Genomic DNA, 19979 nt, shown 5'->3' on the forward strand with positions numbered 1-19979 from the left:
CAGCTATCAGGCTCCTCTTCTATGGAACCATCTACCGGATTCAGTCCGGGGTGCAGACACCCTCTCTATGTTTAAGAGTAGGCTTAAAACTTTCCTTTTTGATAAAGCTTATAGTTAGGGCCAACCAGGCTCGCCTTGGATCAGCCCTTAGTTATGCTGCTATAGGCCTAGACTGCTGGGGGACTTCCCATGATGCACTGAGCTCCTCTCTCCTCCTCCTCCTCTCCATCTGTATGCATTCATGTAACATCAATGCATGTCACTAACTTTGCTTCTTCCCCGGAGTTTTTTGTGCTTTCTCATCTCACAGGAAAACCTGACCCCCGGGCCGAACCTTTGCGGTCCTTCACAGTCCTGATGGCATCCTTCCCTGGCTGTTGCTGCTTGTGCTTGTTGTTGTTGTTGTGATTGTTTTTCTTCTGTCCCCCCTCCCCCTTTCCCTCTCTCTTTCTCTCTCTCAACCCAACCGGTCAAAGCAGATGGCCGCCCACCAAGAGCCGGGGTCTGCTTGAGGTTTCTACCCGTTAAAGGGGAGTTTTTCCTTACCGCTGTCGCCAAGTGCTTGCTCATGGGGGAATTGTTGGGTCTCTGTATATTAAAGAGTACGGTCTTGACCTGCTCTATGTGGAAAGTGCCTTGAGATGACTTCTGTTGTGATATGGCGCTATATAAATAAAGATTGATTGATTGATTGACACAAATGCAAACTTGCTAAGCTGTACTTTGATTGCACCGCACAAAAGGAAAGGCTGCTAGTTTGTTGAGTAGATTTAGAGAAAGTCACCTACAAAGTCAGCTAGGAGGGCAAATATAAAAAGACATGGGCTTTGGAATTGAAGAAACAATGAATCAGAAAAGCAACCTCAAGCGGCACCTGTTATGGGGCAGGAGGACCAGGGTGGAGGATTGGAAAGGACAAAGGCTAAGCATTACGCTGCTCTACTGGAATATCTTTGCATGATTTACAGTTGAAAAAACTCCTTATTTAAATCATACTGGCCCTTTACCCCTCAGCTCTGCCTCTGTCTGAAAGAGGCTGTTTTAGCTCCTGTCTCTTTAAGGCCCCCCTGCCAATATGCCCACTCTGTTCTGATTGGGAAGCTCTAGTGGTAGGATTTCACTATTTGAAAATGTTTTCTCAAATACATCTGTACATGTTTGAGCCAAAATCCGATCCGAAATATGAGAGTGGAGAATGCAAACAATCCATGCAACAACCTTAGCAACAAAGGCTATGGAACAGACAGCTGTTCATGGGCATGCTTGATGAGCTGATGCAAAGAAGAAAAAACTGTTGCAGTCAGTGTTCAGAGCAGGTTGAAACTCTGGCTTTTGACTTGCAAGGAGGATTTCTATATACATTAACCTCAAGTTTTGGAACTTTTACCATGTTTAGTATAAATATCAGGCATCTTAACAGTATATAAATAACATAAAGTCACAAAAAGCATAATATGTCCACTTTAAATTATGCCCACATGTAATGTGCTCAAAACCAGAAAGCTGCCAAGACATCTTCCCAGCTACCTAAAATACCAAAATTCAACCTGAATTACAACCTCAACTATACAGTAAACGAAGAATGTTTCTATCCAACAATATGATATACATTATATATGATTAGGGTTTATGCAAAAATTTAAAACAAGTCAATTTGAATGTACTTTATGGATAGTAGGAGTTCAAGGCCAGCACTGGGATTATGCAACAGGTCCTGAGGACCGTTAAATAGATCGAATGAAGGTTACATGACACATCACGTAATCCATGACCCTACGCTCATGGTCAAGGGGGCAGCAAAGGCTCAAGTGATGGGTTAGGAGGATCACACCTCCATATTACCTCACTACTACTTGCCAGTATCAATTAGTTGTCATCACTAATGAATGAGTATCAAAAGATTAAGGAGTAGAAGCAGCTCAAGGAAACACTAATTATGTAATCTTAGCACAGAGATTACTAATTACAGCTGACCTTTGGTTAGGCGTCTGTGAACTCTGTGTCTGAGAAAATATCTCTCATCTATTCTGATGTCAACTATACAATTCCCACTTAAGACAGGTGCAAGATGATACATTGTCAAAGATAGTCTATTAGAACTCTAATTGAAACCCTTAGTGAGTTTCACTCAAAAACAGGAGTTCATAGGCCAAACCTGTAAATTAGCTTCTTTTGACAAACTATTTTAGACTTTACACCTTCGCTTCACAATGTTTTGTAAATTCAGCCGCAGGGATTAGCCAAATAAATAACGCACACCACATTGGGTAAAAGCCATTGTTGTTGGGTAAAAACAACAATGCTAAACCAAGTCGACAGGTTGGTGAGTTGTGAATGAGACTGAAAGTAACTACATTGTAACTAACTACATTATGAGTAACTACATTATGAAAAAAACAAAAAACAAAGCAAGGTTTGGTGGTGTTGCTACAGGTACCTGGGCATCCACAGTTTGAATAATACATCTATCAGATGCCCAAACACTGCATTGTGATTTACATTTACAGCATTTATACAGTAGGATTTTGCCATCTATGTTATAAGGAATGGAATGTGCACACATATATGGTTTAACCATTTTGAAATAATACTGAGTTTGAGTTTGAGTTAATGTCTGATTTTAGAGGCTTATCAGAATCAGGCTGAATTCTACAACTCTGGAAAGTTATGGTGGCAATCATTTTCTCTTTGGTTTGATGAGGTAAACAATAGCATTATGCTGTTCATAAATTCTTACTGGAATCAGCATTTGTAGTATTTAATGAGCTAGCGCTGCACTGTATATGCACTGCATTGCAGCACAAGTAGAGTGCGGTTCAGCTTTTTTTTGCCAGATGAGTTCAACAATTCTTCAGACCAAAATGGGTCAGATATACATATTATAAATATTCTATAGCTCATGTCATTGTCAAGATTAGTCTTTCAATGCTTTACAATCTATTCAAAAACAAAGATAAGACACACTGAACTTTATTTCAGTCTAAATGGAAATTGTTTCACCCAAATTATAGTCAGGAAAACAGGGCAGAGTTGGAGCAGTGTCATTTCTCACAGGAAGAACCTGTGTCCTTTCAGAAAAGTAGTAGCACAAACACAAGCACACACACAAATGCACACTTGCTAAGCTGTGCTTTGATTGCACCGCACAAAAGGAAAGGCTGCTAGTTTGTCGAGTAGATTTAGAGAAAGTCACCTACAAAGTCAGCTAGGAGGGCAAATATAAAAAGACATGGGCTTTGGAATTGAAGAAACAATGAATCAGAAAAGCAACTTCAAGCGGCACCTGTTATGGAGCAGGAGGACCAGGGTGGAGGATTGGAAAGGACAAAGGCCGAGCATTATGCTGCTGTTATAAAGAGTGGGCAAGCCTGTTTGCTTTAGGGGTGTTGTCCCGGTTGCCCCAGCGGCTATGTATTGCAGGGACGCCCGTGGCCTTTGTTTTCTGACACGAACAGGGGGTGTTGAGAGGGAGCTATGGACACTGATGCGTGACTGAATCCTTATTAGGCTGCTGGCAGTGGAAGAGTCTCTGGAGGACACCTGCATCATCAGCTCTATGCCTCATGAGCTCCAAGTTACTCAAAGACCAGCACCAATGTGATGGGTTTCTTAAAGTGGGTTCTGATACTACAGTGCTTCTGAAGAATATCTGCACTATATTTTAGCTAAAATTTACAAGAATTCAGTGTTTGTGACAGCCTTTTATTGTTGTCAGATTGAAAAACATTTAGACCACAACCAAATACTAAAAGGTCTCATTTAAGGTCTAGCCTTTAAGGCACTTTGGTACAAAAAAGGCACAATAAAGACTTATTGTATAAGCAACTGATTAATTGAAAAATATGTAAACAACCTCTAATTTAATGTCCTCACAAATTGTTTTTTGTTGTTTTGGTCAGGGAGGAATTTCCATCAATATTGCATGATGGATGCCATTGAGTGGAAAGTGTAATGATGGCACATTTTGGCATACCAACAGGAAGCTAACATGTGAGTGTGTACCTAGGGGTATCCTCATTTATGAGTTCCTAATAAGTCTGTGGTTACAGCATATGTAGGTAGATGGATAGATAGATAGAGAGAGAGAGAGAGAAAGAGAGAGAGAGTGAGACAGAATAGCTGAAACTAGTGATTACCTCTAAGTTTAACAACTCACATGTGAGTATGTATAAATATATACAGTACTAGTCAAACGTTTGGACATACTTTCCCATTCACTTGGAAGTGTGTATATTTATACATACTCACATGTGAGTAGTTAGATTCAGAGGTAATCACTAGTTTCAGGTATTCTCTATATTGTCTCACCATGATCAGAGTACAGACACAAATTAGGCCACAAAAAGACTAATTAAAATGGATAATTTTGATCTAAATCTGTGTTAACAGTGCTAAGGTGAGCGTGAGCAGCATACCACCCAAAAATACATGAGGGATAGAAAACACTGACAGGGAAATTCATAGAGCTCAGCAGCAAGTTTTATAGATGCCTACTGCCCACACCTCTGTTTTCAACCTGCCAGACGATCAACAATAAAACAGGATTAATTCATACATCAAACAGAGGGGTAGGTGCATTCGTGTGCACACTTATGACTTGTATTCAACACTTACTAACCCCTTTTGAAGTCTGAGCCCACGCATTCAGCCAGCGCTCCATTATAAATTGGAAAAGCTGCTGAATGCCTAACACAAAGCACAGAGAAAGTGGAATCAACCTGTTCAAACAGAGATGCGTTGAGAAGTGTCATTCCCACGGCGAGGTGTGCCAGCGACCTTTGAAAGTGTGATGAGTCAGGGCAAGCTCCTGGGTATGTTGCCACAGAATTAAACACTGAGTGTGTCCTGTTTGATTTTAAGAGCTCCTGTTCTTAAATAGTCTTGTCTGTCAGCACTTACAGATTCTGTTAAAGGGCCAGAACAAAGAACTTTCCCATCATCACTCCGTTGGGATTTTCCTCAGTGCTTCAAATGATTGTGTGTGGCGAGAATAGGTGTGAGCTAATTGGAATGATGAGGATATAATATGTTGTAAGAAATACAAGCATAGAGGGCCAATACTCTGTCCAATCCCACATCTGTCTGCAGCTTCTATTTCAATGAACAACCCACAAGTGGCATTTTTGGGTTCTGCATTTATTAGTGAATGAACTCGGATGTGTTTTGATGCACAATGTACAATCATTTATAATATTTACACAGGTCTGGACCACCAACAGCACTGTGCTTTCACTCCTCCCATTTCTCAACACATTACTTTGCATATCTCTAAGTCCAAAACTCCAACTAAGCTGCCTGACAAGTCGCTTTCTGACAGCTTTTAATACCTCGCCTTTCACCCACACTTTGTCAAAAGAAAGGCAATCCATCATTTCGAGGAGAGAAAAGCGGAGCATTGAGCGGGAGATGAGTGAGAAGTTACATGTTTGATCTGCTGAAATATTTGCAGAAGGATTCCCAAATGTGGGAGTGCTTGAGCATATCTGAGGGAGTTTCCCCACATCTGCCCAGTGTGAGCAGCAACAGACTGCAAAAACTCCACCCTGGATCATTACTGTAGTCCAAACATTTTCTTTCCTATCTTCCCAAGATATCTAATGCAACCATATTGCCAGATAGAATGTTGATATTTGACAATCCTGTAAAACCCAGGATTATATTCAATGACAACATTTTGTAGTCTTCAATGCCAACCTTTTTAGAATTATTTCTTTCCACAATATTATTATACAATATTGTTGCGTGCCAAGTATGGTATTGGTTAGGGTGTGGTCGTGGCTATGGCAGATAAACTATGATTCAGGTTACTAAAACACTTGGTTAAGGTTAGAGAAGGATCTTGGTTACGTATGAAACCAGACTAAGGCTGTGTCTGAAATAACTCCCTTGTTCACTCATTCACTACTCCCTATATAATAGGGTTTACTTAATGATAAGCAGTAAATTCAGAATTCAAACACCTATCCTCATCATCATTTTGCGCCATCACTGTCAGATGAAGTCGCATAACGGTAATTTTTACATCTATAAAATGCAGTTCATTGTTGGATTGTTAGCACAAAGTAGTGTACATTTACACAAACCACAAATGTTAACCTCATGGTAGTGCTACAGCGAAGGTCAGGGAATTACCAAAGCCATTAGGATTAATCCTCCGGGAACCATGAATGTCCGTACACCAAAGTCATTAGGTAGAAATTTAGATTCATCGGATAAAAGAGTTTATCCAACAGTTGCTGAGATATTTCAGTGTGGACCAAAGTAGTGGAATTACCGGCTGATTTTGCCATCTCTATAACCATCCAATGCCATTAAAATGTCTTGAAATAAAGTGAACACTAATTGCCATTGTTGGATTTGCTACACACTCATCTAACCCCCCTGACCTCCACACCCTTACTTTCCATCTCTCTACATAAAGGGGAATACTAGTTCAGTCATTGCTTGGCACTGGATGTAAATTGTGGACTGCAGAATCCAATATGAATGAATTTCCTAGAATATAAGGCTGTCCAACGAAATGTTTACTGACATGACACACTAACACAGAAATATTCATCTTCATGAATGCTACCTGTATAGATTTGCATTTACAATTGATCTCTTCTGCTTTAATCATTTTAGCCTGACCATTTCAATCCATGCAACAAAACTGACTAGATGGAACAGTGATGAACTCTGATGACACAGTGATGAACAAACAGGCCAAACAGTCTGGCCTGAAAGCCTGAGTATATATTCTACCTGGTAGGACTGTTGCCATTTATCGCCAAGTGGAAGATGCCTGTGAAATGTTTTCAGTGATCTCCACCTTTTTATCCTCAACACAAGACAGGTCTGCTACTGAGAAAGACTACACAGAGCCTTTGTATGCTAATAATTCAGGAAATCCTAGGGAGAAAACAGTTCACCTTCTTTTTTGCAGCATACCAGGCTAATGGCTGCTTAAACTAGAGAGGTCATCTCCCCGGACCAAAACCTCAACTCGAACACAAGTGCTGTTCGCAAATGAGAAGCAAATGTTTCCCAGGACAGATTTACGAGACACCATCATTTAAGGTAATGCAAACTATGCAGCTCCGTAAAACATATGGCGACTAAGAGCAGGTAGGCAATGAAAACAGTTTTGATACGATGGCCTACTAATCAAGCTGTCAGGTTGTAGAGCTGTTCGTGATGGTATGATTTCACTTTGAGGATCTCATGGTCTTTTAGACAAGGTATGATTTCTGTTTAAGAGGTCACATTACAAGCAAGATTGATTGTCTGGTTGACATTCAGTACTCTTACATCTTCAAAACAAATGAGAATCTGATCTACAAAATCCTTCTCTAAAGTACACAAATGTCCCAATTGCAGGAATTTAATTTCTAAGGACAGTTCAATTAAATTAAATATCTAATTTTAATATCCAACGACAGGCTTTCTTTATCCCAGGCTAGCACTTTATTTGTAGCCGAATATCTTTTCCATAGAAATGATTAGTCATCTGTTCAAATGCCTAATACAATATGCTTACATTAATCTGACAGGTGCCTTGAGTAGCCATGTGACCCCTGATGACCTTTTCTATCAGTAGCAAAAGCAAAAATAGCGTTATCTTGTTATCAGTGCAACCAAATCCTGTACGGAGGAGGTCTGGGTGGATGGAGGGGCACAGTATCTTTCTCATTTCGTACTGACTGTTAATGTTGATGAACACAGTCTTTCCCTTACTTTAACCACAGTGATTAATTTCCTAACTTTAAACAAGTAATTTTGGTGCCATAACCTAACCAAAACTTAACCATGGTGGTGGCACGTCAGGTATGAACAGGTATGTAACAGTACAGACAAACAATGTTGTCCTGCCAATATGAGCATCAGATGAAAATGTTCATGTCTGTTTTTGTTTGGAGGACTAATTGGAGACAGAAAAGCAGGACAAGCATGATAAAAGTGATACATAATAATAGGGTATAAATTAATGCTCTTAGCCTATTTTAACTCTTACTTTTGTTGAGAGCAGATGAATCAATGCTATTGACTGGTTTATGTAGCAGGGTGAAACTTCTTATTACATTGCCAATAAAAGAAGTTCCACTGTATTGATTGAAAGAAGGATAATAAAACAGCTACTAAAAAATCAATAAGGGAAGAAATCAAATGAATCTGGACAATAATTTCCTTCTGTTTTATGATTTGTATTAGAAAAAAATATGCATAAGAGTTTTTACAATATAAATGTAAAACTGTACGTATGTACAAATAGAAAACTACAAAGGAACTTGAACATGATACTGAACAAAGTAGTTAAGCAGTGTAATGGATCAGAGTTTTTTTTTGTTTTTTTAATCTCTGTCAGTGTTCTACCATAACGGGGTAAGGTTACATGAATGGCTAATTGCCAGCCCTTAATGCTCTCCTGCTGAGACCCTACTACAATATGCACAACTAAAAAGGCATCAGGCTTTCAGCTGACAAATGGATGCCACAATAACACTTATAGCATTAACCAGCTTATGGTGTAAGAACACTAAGATGAGCCCAAACAACGGATGTCTATATCAAGATTAGTCAACTTACAAAACCACATAGGCAGATTAGGTGTCTAATTCCACTGACCCTCTGAAATAAATCTGGGTTTATTATCCAAGGAGCTCCAAACCTATGACTCAAGCCAAGTTCTAACAGCTGCTCCAGTAGACAGATTTCTAAAGATCCTCTACTAACAGATGATCCGGTCAAGAAATCCTTATCAGGCTACATATGCTTAAAGAAACCAATTTCATTAGCTATTCACCTAAAGCACCACGGTGGCCAAAGCCATTTATTTACATTTCAAAAGAGATGCAAACACTGACATTTCTATCATTCAAAAAAATCACAAAATCTATGTATCAGTTTTCTATTTAGAGGCAAATAATATAAACATTTGTAATATTTATAACTTCTGACTGATCTCATTACAAATCCTCACATCACATCCACTTGCATGTTGCCTAAACTGCCATTTAGCCCATCATATGCAATTCCACATATAGTATTATTTATTGAGCAGATAGGCTCTTCTTTCAGCATTGCCCTGAAATCATTTTCAAACATATGTACACCTGATGTATGTATAAATATAAAATATATACTTTTATAAGTATGACAGATGGATTTTGTGATTTTCAAGTTCCAGATCCTGATGTTATTGTCCAATCAGTCAAATCAAATGTAATTTCAGCAAAGAATATTTAGAAAAAACACATCAAATCCATATTAAATAGTATATGATATACATACCACAAGACAACCTAAAAAAGCCTGAGACAGGGTATAATTTGTATTTTTAATTAATGTGCATATTTTTAATTGTATTTATTTTTATAATTTTGTATTTAGATGTTTTGTATATATTATATGTTTTTGTATGTATTTTACTAGTTTTTATACACTTAATTTCATCAACTCTATTTATCCTATTTTTGAGGGAGAGGGCACCTGGTATGTAGGAGACATAAACATGTGAGGTTGTGGATTGGTTGACATAGTATATAACTCTCTGATGAATTTACAAAATATGTATACAGATGGATGAGCCATATGTAGACATCAGCTAATTTGTTCTTCAAACTGCCCTTGTTCATCTCACACTAGTACTTGCCATGGGTGTTGATAGAGCTAATGATCCATACAAAACACTACATGATTATTTCTCCAGCAGCTCAGATTTCTGGCTTTCAAAACACCCTTTCTTGTCCAAACACTCCCAACTAAGCATGGAGACCATTAATCACCTAAATTACCAGTTTTCAACATGTACAGTATCATTATGCTGTTAATCATTAAGGTTTAAAATAACAGTATAATAATATTCAGTATATAATATATAATAATGTATAACAATATATATTTAAATATATATTTATCTTCTTTTTAACTTGAAGTGTAAGCCATTGTGGTCACAACCACAACTTCCAATCAAACCAAGACAGCAGGTTTTTCTACATTTTTTCAGAGCATACAAATAAAAACATTTTTTAAAATTCAAGACAGCCCAATTTCTATTTTTGTAATGCAAACCTTCCTGATATATGTGTGCGAATACATTTGCATTTCATATAAAATTCGCTATCCATCAGCCATGGCTTAGATGGTAAAACAACCCCTTTATGCAACTGCAAAAATTCATAGCATAAATTATTCAGTACTTCTTTGTGGAGATAAGTAATTATATTGATATTTGTTAAACATCTCAAATTCAAACATATGTAATATCATACAAAACCTAATATCTTATTCATATAAAATTACAAACTTAAATTAAAGTATGAATTATTTCATTTTTTTTTAAAATTTGATCTACGGAGCAGAATTCATTTTGTGCTACAAATAAATCACTCAGATGAAAATAATCATCTTTAATATCCACTGGGGCGTGAAAATTGCCTTTTATTAAAGGTCACCATATCGGAGCTTCTATGCCTCCAATCTTAACTGTGCTATAACAAAGCATATTATAACACACATGGTGTCTGCGTGCCTTCTCATTATATGAACATGATCAATTACTACATATAATGCCTCCCTCAGTAATAGTATAAGTTTATGATGGGAGGTCAGATATAAAGAGCAGGTGTTAGAGGGATGAGGGGTGACATGTTTAAGCACAGATGACAAAGTGATAAATGATGGTGAGGGGGGAGCTTATGACAACAATGACAAATTGAGATTAACAGGTCAAAATGACAGTGGTCGATGATGCCAGTAAAGTTTGTTGTGAGTGTGTCATGCCCCACGCCAAGAGTGTTGCAGTCTGGTAACTTGGCTACATAGTCAGACTGGAGTTTGGGTGTCTGGCGATTGCACCCAGACAGACTCCAAAGCTTTACGTGCAATATGGTGTCTGTCAAATTCACAGATGAACAGCAGGAACTTGAAACGCCTCATGCGAGCATTCAAAAAACAGAGAAGAGTGGACCAAAGTGTGTCCTAAACCCCTTGCAGCAAAGGGGGGCAGAGATGTGCGTTTGGCTGGTGGGCTTAGTCAGATTCACACTGTGATCCAGATGGCCAAAATGTTGAGACCATTTTACAAACAAGCTCATTATCTAAACTTGATGTCTGATGGGAGTATTTACAAAAACCAAAATAGCAATAGAGAACAAAGCTGAACATAATAGAGTAGAAGATTCCTCTGTGTTGAGTTGGAGTTTTTTTTTTTTTTTTTAAAGGATAGCAGTTGTTAACTATTTTGCATGTTTATTGCCACAGTAAAAAAATGCATGAAGAAGAATATGACTAGAGCTAAGGGGAGCTATTTGCTGATGAGTATGAGATACCTGGCCTGATGATGGCTGATGATGATTTAGACAGGGAGCAGGCAACACCAACACACTTTAGTCCCAATGTAAAATATTTTCTTGCAACGTTCAAATGTGAGCATTCTTCCCTGAATCTGGTTTCATGAATCATCAATTCATTCAAGGCATTTTTGTGACAGATGCTTTTCTCTACTGCAGAGTATACAGTTTGACTAACAGTCAAAGTGTGACATATGAGAGCGTGACACTCTAAAATGTGATGAGGATCCCTGTCAATCATTGAGCTTCCACACTAAACAGCATGATCATATTACTGTAAACTGAATGGCACTGAGACTGTCTCAGAAGTAATTATTTCTGTTAGTTTGAAACATGTTTTAACCACAAAAGTTTCTGAATGACAGCACATCCCATTTATCTACACAATTTACAATCAGCACAAGAACACTTGTTTTAACTATTGATTAAACTAACATTTGACAAAAATGTTGATTTATGGTCAAATCAACATTTTAAAACAATAAACCTTTACAATACTTTATTCTGAGCTTATCTACAGTTTTGTAGAGGCCTTTTTAGTAATTTAGTATCTAAATCTAATTATATAAAGTACTTTGTCTCAGTGATTCATGAAATCTGTAAGAAAATATGTTTGTCTTTTCATCCTGAGCAAAAAGGTTGGACCAAGATGCACACATAATGTACATCTGAAAGTACCACAAAGTTTGGAAAGTTACAGTTTAACCTGAATTTACCAGTCAATCAGGGTTAATCTTTTTAATCTGATGGGTCACTGTGATAATCTCAACAGTGACATTTAAAAATCTGCTGGAACAAAAGGACTATAAAGTCACCACCATTTTGATTGGTGCAGGCTAACAGTCATGGGGGGGGGTGAAAAATCAATAATTCATTTTAATTAAAAAAGGCATAAAAAATATTATACCACAAAAGTGAATAAGAGTGACTATTTTTTCTCTCCAAATTAATGAAAAATCAAAATATACATCAGTGTGTCATTTGTCAGTTTTCCATCTAAATGAACTTGAAATGAACCAGCTCTGATAGGATGAACTGACTTTTATGTGATGCACTTGTTATAAATACAAAATACAATCAATGTGTTACCTACACAGCAAAATTCTCCCCAATTATTCAAAAACTTACAAACACTGTAACTGAAGCTACTGCAAGAAACAATTGCAAGATATATGCACAAATTCACACTATTTTGAAAATGTAATAAAATATTCTAATAAATTTAGGTATTAGTTTTCAGTAAACTAAACCAAAACTGCTGAAAAAGTACATGCACATACATTATATTCATTCAATCAAAAACTTGTGGCAGAAGCATTTCATGCCAACTGAAACACACCTTTAATAGACATAATGTAGCACAGAGGCAGGTCCTGCCTTAAGGATTTACCAATCAATGCTTTTGTTTCTCATCGTCCTGACTACTGTAACGCTTTATATGCTGGCCTCCCAAAAGCAGCCATTGCAAAACTACAGACCATCTGGACACACTGGACCACTGAACAGTCCGGCTGGGTGATGTACTGCCAGTTGGGTGATGCTTAGTTTTTGCTCTGCCGTTTTCAACATGGCGGCCGTGTCACAAGCTTTATCATTTTACGGCTAAACAGTACACTAAATTATGTTTCTGAAAACATTTGAGGTAAGGCACTGAATGGCCATTTATATCACAGACTCCATATTGTTTTATGATCCTCCACAAACCCTAAGATCCTCCACAGCTGCTCTTTTAACTGTTCCAAAGGTCACCACAAAAACCTGTGGTCACTATGCTCCAAACATATAGAACAATCTGCCTTTAAATATTAGACTTGCTGGCTCAGTGGACAGTTTTAAAAAACAACACAAAATGTATCTTTTTAATTAGCTTATAACTAGCAGTTGTCTGTTTTAATCTTGTATGACTTTTTTTATATGCATTGTATTCTCTTTCTCTCCAAAGAAACTGTGTAAATGATATTTTATAAATAGTAACACTAATTTTCTCCCTTCCTCCTTGTGTATATTTATGGTTTTTAACTTGTGTATTTGGTGTTTTTGTTTTTGCTGCTGAATTGTAAACCACTTTGAGCTGCATTCTGTGCATGAAAGGTGCTATATAAATAAAGTTGATTCATTCATTCAATGAGGCCATAAAAATTGGCTAAGGCATTTCTGGAAGCTGTAATACTCTGCACTGTGTCTGTTCTGTTACCACTGTAAGTCGGATTATGGAGGGGTGGGAGTGGTTATTGATTGAAATATGTCTAATGCACCCTGATAAAGCAACAGGACATCTGTACAGTACACTAGAGTAACTGACTAGACTTGAGCAATTTCTTATTTTTTTTGTACATGGATCATTGAGCACATTGGCATTACAGCACTGTTGTGTCAGACAGAATTCAGAATGCCACCTCCATCTGTCAAATTTGTAACAAATTTACTGTAAATGTGAGTTTAGTGTTGGCCTAAATCTGTCAGGGCCTTGTTTTACATTCACAGCAACCTTCAATTTTTTATTTATTTTTTTGAAAATAAGGCAAACTACACAAAATGTAAACTATAAACTGAATTAGTTTAATTATCTTAACTCCCTGGCAGTTTTTTCTTGTTTTATTATCTATTATTCTTATTGTACATACTTACTGGTCTGCACATGTTATTTGTTGACAGTAAGAAAAATATAAAAACGTAAGTGAGTAAGCCTTATCTTTTGAGAAGAATAAGTAATGAAAACTTGAATCTCAGATAATGACTTTTTACAAAGGATGTTTTTCAAAGTAGATTAATCTTACATTCCTTGCAGTTGTACCTAATATTCTTACACAGTATACAACTTAATGATTTATTGCAGTGGCCAAATCATCAAAATACTTTCTTCATGTAATGGACTTGTGCTGACACAAATGTTTTCAAGCATCCAAAAAGTAGCTTTCATTATTCACCCAGATGAAAATCAGCTCTGCCACAATAAAAAGGGAAAAACACAATTTGTGCTTTTCTTTTGCAAATGCATACTGCATTTATTTTGTGGGCCAAAATGAAGCCATTGAAGTAAAATTGCTCAAAAAAATCCCCCTGCCCAATACCAGAAATAACAATTTTCACCTAACTGTAATATTCATGCTTTGGAGCATGGTTGCTTGTCTTATACTACTGAAAAACAGAAAGTTGACAACAACAAGAGCTGGTGTCCATATGCATTACCATATTTGAAAGGTCAAAAGATGAGGTTAAAGGTAGATTGACTCAAAGTGGTAATTTCAATATGAGTACTGTACTACCTACAGTCCATCAGCAGAACAGTTTGATATCTTTAAAGCATTAATTCAGCAGAAATTGTTGGATAAGATGAAAATATTTTTGAGGGATTCTCATTGATGCTGAGTAAACAGCAACAGGCTACCAGCAGACTTTTGGCCAAAAACCTACAATGCATACCTGCCATTTACATTATCACATACATTGGCCTGTGAGCTAAACTCAGTTCTGGCAACAGAAGTAAACAGAAGTCTCTGCCATGTTGCTGGAATCATCTTGATAAGAGCTTGGTAATGGAAGTATCCATAAGTGGCTATAAACAGACACTTACATATTTGGCAATGCTTAGTTTATGTTGTGGCATTCAAATGATGCCCAAATGATATACAGCACTACACCACCAGGAGCAGTCTGTGCTATTCAGACAAAGCTGGGTCAGTCAATGATATAATTTATGCCAGATTCTGATCTTACCATCTCTATTTTTGCAACAAATAGATTTGCTGGACATTTTCTATTTTGGGACGTCACATGCACAACATGTTCTCATTCTTCGCTAAGAGAAGTGGAACCCACCAAAGTCTTCAGCTGTGGTGGCTCATCCACTTCAAGGTTTGGTGAGATGATAAAATCTGGCCATAGTTCTGCAACCTCTCTCAATGATAACAAGATTGCCACTGACTGTTTATTCTTCTGTATATTCCCCATGTTAACATGTCAAAAAATCTGAGAAAAGCAGCTGTTTTAGATGCTAGAGCCACTACATATGGCTCCATCTCTGCTTGAAAAACTGAAGGAGAATTAGTCACGCCATCGTGACTTTGCCTCAGCCACCAGCTTCATTTCATTTCCTACCCTCAAGGTCTGACCAGCAGAAGGTGGCATACATACAAGAACAGCAAGAGTGTGGCGATCCTCCTCCATCAGCCATGTACTGCCTGAGGTATGAGGAATATCTTGATTGTTGCAATGCTCAGTGTATCATCACAAATGTGGTAGTTCAATCCTTCAACTGAGCTGACACATAGCTAACAGCAGACTATATAAGTTCATGTCAAACAGACAGTGAAGCTGGGTGATTGCTGGGAAAGATAGCTGTGTTCATGCGCAAACATTTTCACAGTTTTTGATTTTGTCCTCCCACACGAGCACATTTTTCAGATACCTTATAGGTGAGACTTTTTCTAGATACAGTGAAACAAGATACAATCCCAAAATTTGAGTGGCCCCATCAGTACTCAGAAACCCGTTCCAGATTAAAACAGTGACATGGCTTAAGTATACTATCAGAATTGCTTGTCAGATGCTGAAACAGCTTCTCGAACCCGCTCCCCCCACATCTTTCCCACTTCAGTATTGTGTCCGACGATTTCTATAACTTTCCGAAACTGACAATCCAACATTCATGCCCACTTCATGCAGTGATTGGCCAGGTGTGTGGAGGTGAGAAAGCAAGGTTTGAACTTCTTTCTCTAGCTCTCTTTTTCTATTCTTTACACAACTATTTCTGTCACTCATAGAGTTTACCAATAAATGCATCACTATGAATGTCTTCCAGAAGGATGAATGTCTGAAAATGCGCGCCGTGATCCCTATATCTAAAAAATAATCATGTCTCGCCCCTCTCTATTACCTCTATCATTCTATGATCTCACCCTGCTTTCAATTATGGTCGTTTGTAGCAATTATAAAGACTTTTACTCCTGACATGGTCAGACAACACATTGTATGAACTTGTTGTTTTCTAGCATTACCTGGTCCTTAAACATGTTGGCAGGAGATTGGGTAAGCGTATGTTATGCAACCTGTATTTGCAACCCTTCTCCTTGAACATGGGTTAGACAAAGAACAAAAGTTTCCATGAGGGTTAGGAATTTTAATTGTTGTGATTAACATTTTACTACCGCAGAGAAAACCGAACTGAAAGTGAAACTGTACTTTATTTGGAACCAATGTGATGTAATTCAGGGTCTCTAAATAACACATTGCGCCCATAAACATTTCTTCACATTTATGAAGTTTACCTGATCTTGAGCCATGTCTCGAGGGTAGTGGATCTCTGCTGCGATTAAAGCTGCAGGCAGAACAGGGCTTTGAGACAAACAGCCTTTACACTGCAGAAATCTGGTAACAGAACACTCCTCAGGGTCCCAGACAGCATTATATGCTGCATGAACGAGAAGCAGTGGGAAAGCATGTAACTTCACAGACTTTAGAGGAAAAAAAAAAGTGCCATAAAAAGGATCAAAGTGAAAGGCTTACATGTTCATATACATGTTTAGCTCTGTGTTTAAAACCACAGGGACTGGTAAAGCCCAAAACTCATGTCTAATCATTTACAGTAATCAAGTAAAGTCATTTCTTCCTAAAAATGCATCTATATTATTAATCATTATTTACAACTAGTTTTGATGTTGCTCATTTGGTGTATCTGTTTTTGAATAACCTGTTTTGCTTAGAAACCTTCCTTGTATACAAAGCTGTTTACCCACCAGTAAAAGAGTTATCACAGTAGGGTTGCAGAGCATTCCTGAGGGCCTTCAGTGATGAGAGACTTTGGACTACCAGCAGTGAGCCTGAGTTGTCCAAAATTGATGGCTGATATGGTGCACACTGGCAGTGTTGGGTCGTTGCTACAGGACAAAAGCTGACTTTTCTCAAAACAGATAGATGCTCAAATTCACAAACAGCACTCTGCAATACACCTGAAAAATGAAGCAATAACAGTAAATCAGTACCAAAATGACATACATCTGCTTTGAATAATGGCTTGGTTAACCACACAATATTATTGTGTGGTTGTAAATGAATAGAAATGTAACAGGGATTTCTCAGAAACTACCGTGTGCCACAGGAAGTAGCTCCTTTTCACACATAGAACAGTAGAGTCCCAAAGAGCATGGTGTCTGGTTTTTGACTCTCTGTAAGTAGAAGACAATGCTAGTCACAGATTTATTTAAAGTTTCTTAACAGAGATGCAACTGAAAACATTTTTAATAAATTTCATACAGGATAACCAGATTCAAAACACAGATACTACCATCAAAGTAAAAGATTATTGGTTTCTAAACACAAAGTATGGTGAGAACTCTCTTGACTTTCTTGTCCAAATGTACTGGCTAGCTTTTAGAACAAAACTTGCAAAGGTTTAAATGATAGACCTTTTCTGTTTCAGTCCAACCCTTCAGTAGTATACTGTTTTGCTTTTCCTGGCTATGCTGAAACACAGCTTTCTAAGACTGTTCACACAGGATGTGCAATGTGGTGATATGACTCATAGATTACAATCCACTGTGTTTTCTCTCTGTGCTTCTGTGTGTGACACAAAGAAAAAACTAAATGCCAAAACTTTCATTGCAGGTGTGCAGGCAACATACACAGCACTGATCTGTGTCAACATCTATTGCTTTACTTGCTTGCTTTATTTTGTAAAGCATTTTGACTTAAAAACCTTTATGTTTTTAAGTCATTCTATGAAATAATAAAATAATAAATACTGCAGAACAATGAAAAACACAAGCACAGTATAGTTCAACACAAATGAGAAGTATTAAGCAAAAGTCATGACTTCACTGTTATTTGATGAAAAAAAAGCCAGGTAATGACCTGCCTCAGCAGTGGCACACTTACCTTTCTTTCTGGAGCAGTCTTGTTAAATCTCCTGCATTTCTGCTTGTTAGATCTCTTTACCTTTATAGCTTGGTTGAGAAAAGGCATTTGTAATTTTACATAAAGAAATTGGCTACAGAATAGATACAAATTACACTGGAGCATCATGAATTGTAAAAAGATTCTGGCAAATACAGTTAAAAGTATTCCAGCAAACAGCGCTGCATGCTGCACTATGAATCAAAACAGACATCCCTTATGAAATCCAGGAACAGTCATCTGGAAGTACATATAGACTGTTTATGTATACTTAAATGACATTCATCAGCAAAATCAACATTTTGATGGGATGATAACCCACTGAAAAGAAATTCTATAATAAATTCTATGCAACTTACTACAGACATGGCCTCATATTCAAAGAAAGCAATCCAAATAAATCCTAAGAAACTAATAAATGCATTTTTTAAACATTTAGCTCATACACTAAAATAAGATATGATATATTGTAAATCAAGCCAAAAATCTCTAGCTCTTTATTGGGACGCAGCTATCATTAATTCAGTTTTTTTAATGTCATTGTTTACCATATCATATCAATTTTTTAATGTTCAATCAATAATGAGAGAAAACAGAAATCAGAACAATCAGTCACCTGTGAGTTAGGATTTTTCTGTCAGTCTCTTGACTTGGTTGCGGTGACTTGGTTGTCTCTTGAAAATGGTGCAAGGCTTCAGTGGTATTACCGAAAAAATGACTCTGCAATGTATTTTTGGGATATACTGTCAACTATGGTGGTGTTAACCTATTCCTTAAACGGAGTTACGCTACCTGCAGTTTCCCGGGCAACGACACAGACGTTAACTCATGTGTCGAGACAGCGCTGCTCAGAGGCTCCCAAACGCTATTGATTTGCGAATGAATGGATATTTGGCGTTATTTTTGACATTTAAAAAAATATTTTTTGGCCTGGCGGGGTTCACTTTGGCCTGGCAGCCCACCAGGCCTGTGCTGTTATAGGGGAAACACTGCTATTTAACAGAGGAACAGAGAACAGACCAGCAAAGGCCAACGCAGGAGGCAGCTATCAAGGAGGGCTAGTCCAAAAATAATATTACCCAGAAGCTGAAAGAAAGCTAATTTGTTCCCTCAATATTCAGTGTAAAACAGACTCCATACGCACTGGATGTTTATGATTGATGACAGAAAAGCTCCTGTATCTTTTTTGTGTTCATGTCAACAGTGCTTTGGGTCCGTCCTGTAGGTCTCAAGTGCTGCCATGCTTCAGCCCTGAATGTTTTGAGCCGTGCCCTCCATATTTCTGCTCCTCAAAACTGGTATTTTCATGTAAAAAAGTGGAATTTAATATAGAGTGTTGGAGGGAGGGGGACAAATATGGTGCTTACTACAGTGAGTGAAGCGGTTTCCAGTGTTTCAGGCTTTTCTCCACATTTCAACACAGAGATCGACTTTATGAAAAGTGCAGAAAGCACATACGCCACAGTGTGTGTGTCTTTAGTCAGCAGAGATGTGCATACACAGAGCTCTTCAAAATCACAAATCAACTTTCATTTATTCAGCTTTTTACTTCTAGTATTATGCATCTATAACATAATCTACTGAAAAGTTAATCAGAATACAGCTATTAATGTGATTCAGGCAGGTCTGGATCTTACACTAATGTTGTTCAGGGGTCACTGAATGTATCTGGGATATTGCAGAAACATCAGTACTGATGTTGTTTGTTGCTCACAGTTGCTGTGTGATTCTTTCCTTTGACTTTATTAAATACCTGCA

General features: G+C 37.6%; 1 protein-coding gene across 2 annotated transcripts in view; it reads right to left on the reverse strand.

Annotated features, from left to right (window-relative positions):
* brip1 (BRCA1 interacting helicase 1) overlaps positions 1-19979 on the reverse strand; it is a 95588-nt gene that overhangs the window by 21119 nt on the left and 54490 nt on the right. The window contains exons 22-25 of one of the 2 annotated variants that reach the window (XM_067593822.1): positions 18204-18271; positions 17416-17494; positions 17066-17278; positions 16598-16740 (exon numbers count right to left, since the gene is read on the reverse strand). The exons of the other annotated variant lie outside the window; for it this stretch is intronic. Coding sequence (XP_067449923.1) covers positions 16598-16740; positions 17066-17278; positions 17416-17494; positions 18204-18271 — 503 coding nt within the window. The remainder of the gene's footprint in view (positions 1-16597; positions 16741-17065; positions 17279-17415; positions 17495-18203; positions 18272-19979) is intronic. 2 annotated transcript variants of the gene reach the window in all.

This window comes from Thunnus thynnus, chromosome 7, assembly GCF_963924715.1.
Source record: "Thunnus thynnus chromosome 7, fThuThy2.1, whole genome shotgun sequence".
In the NCBI taxonomy this organism is placed as follows: domain Eukaryota; kingdom Metazoa; phylum Chordata; class Actinopteri; order Scombriformes; family Scombridae; genus Thunnus; species Thunnus thynnus.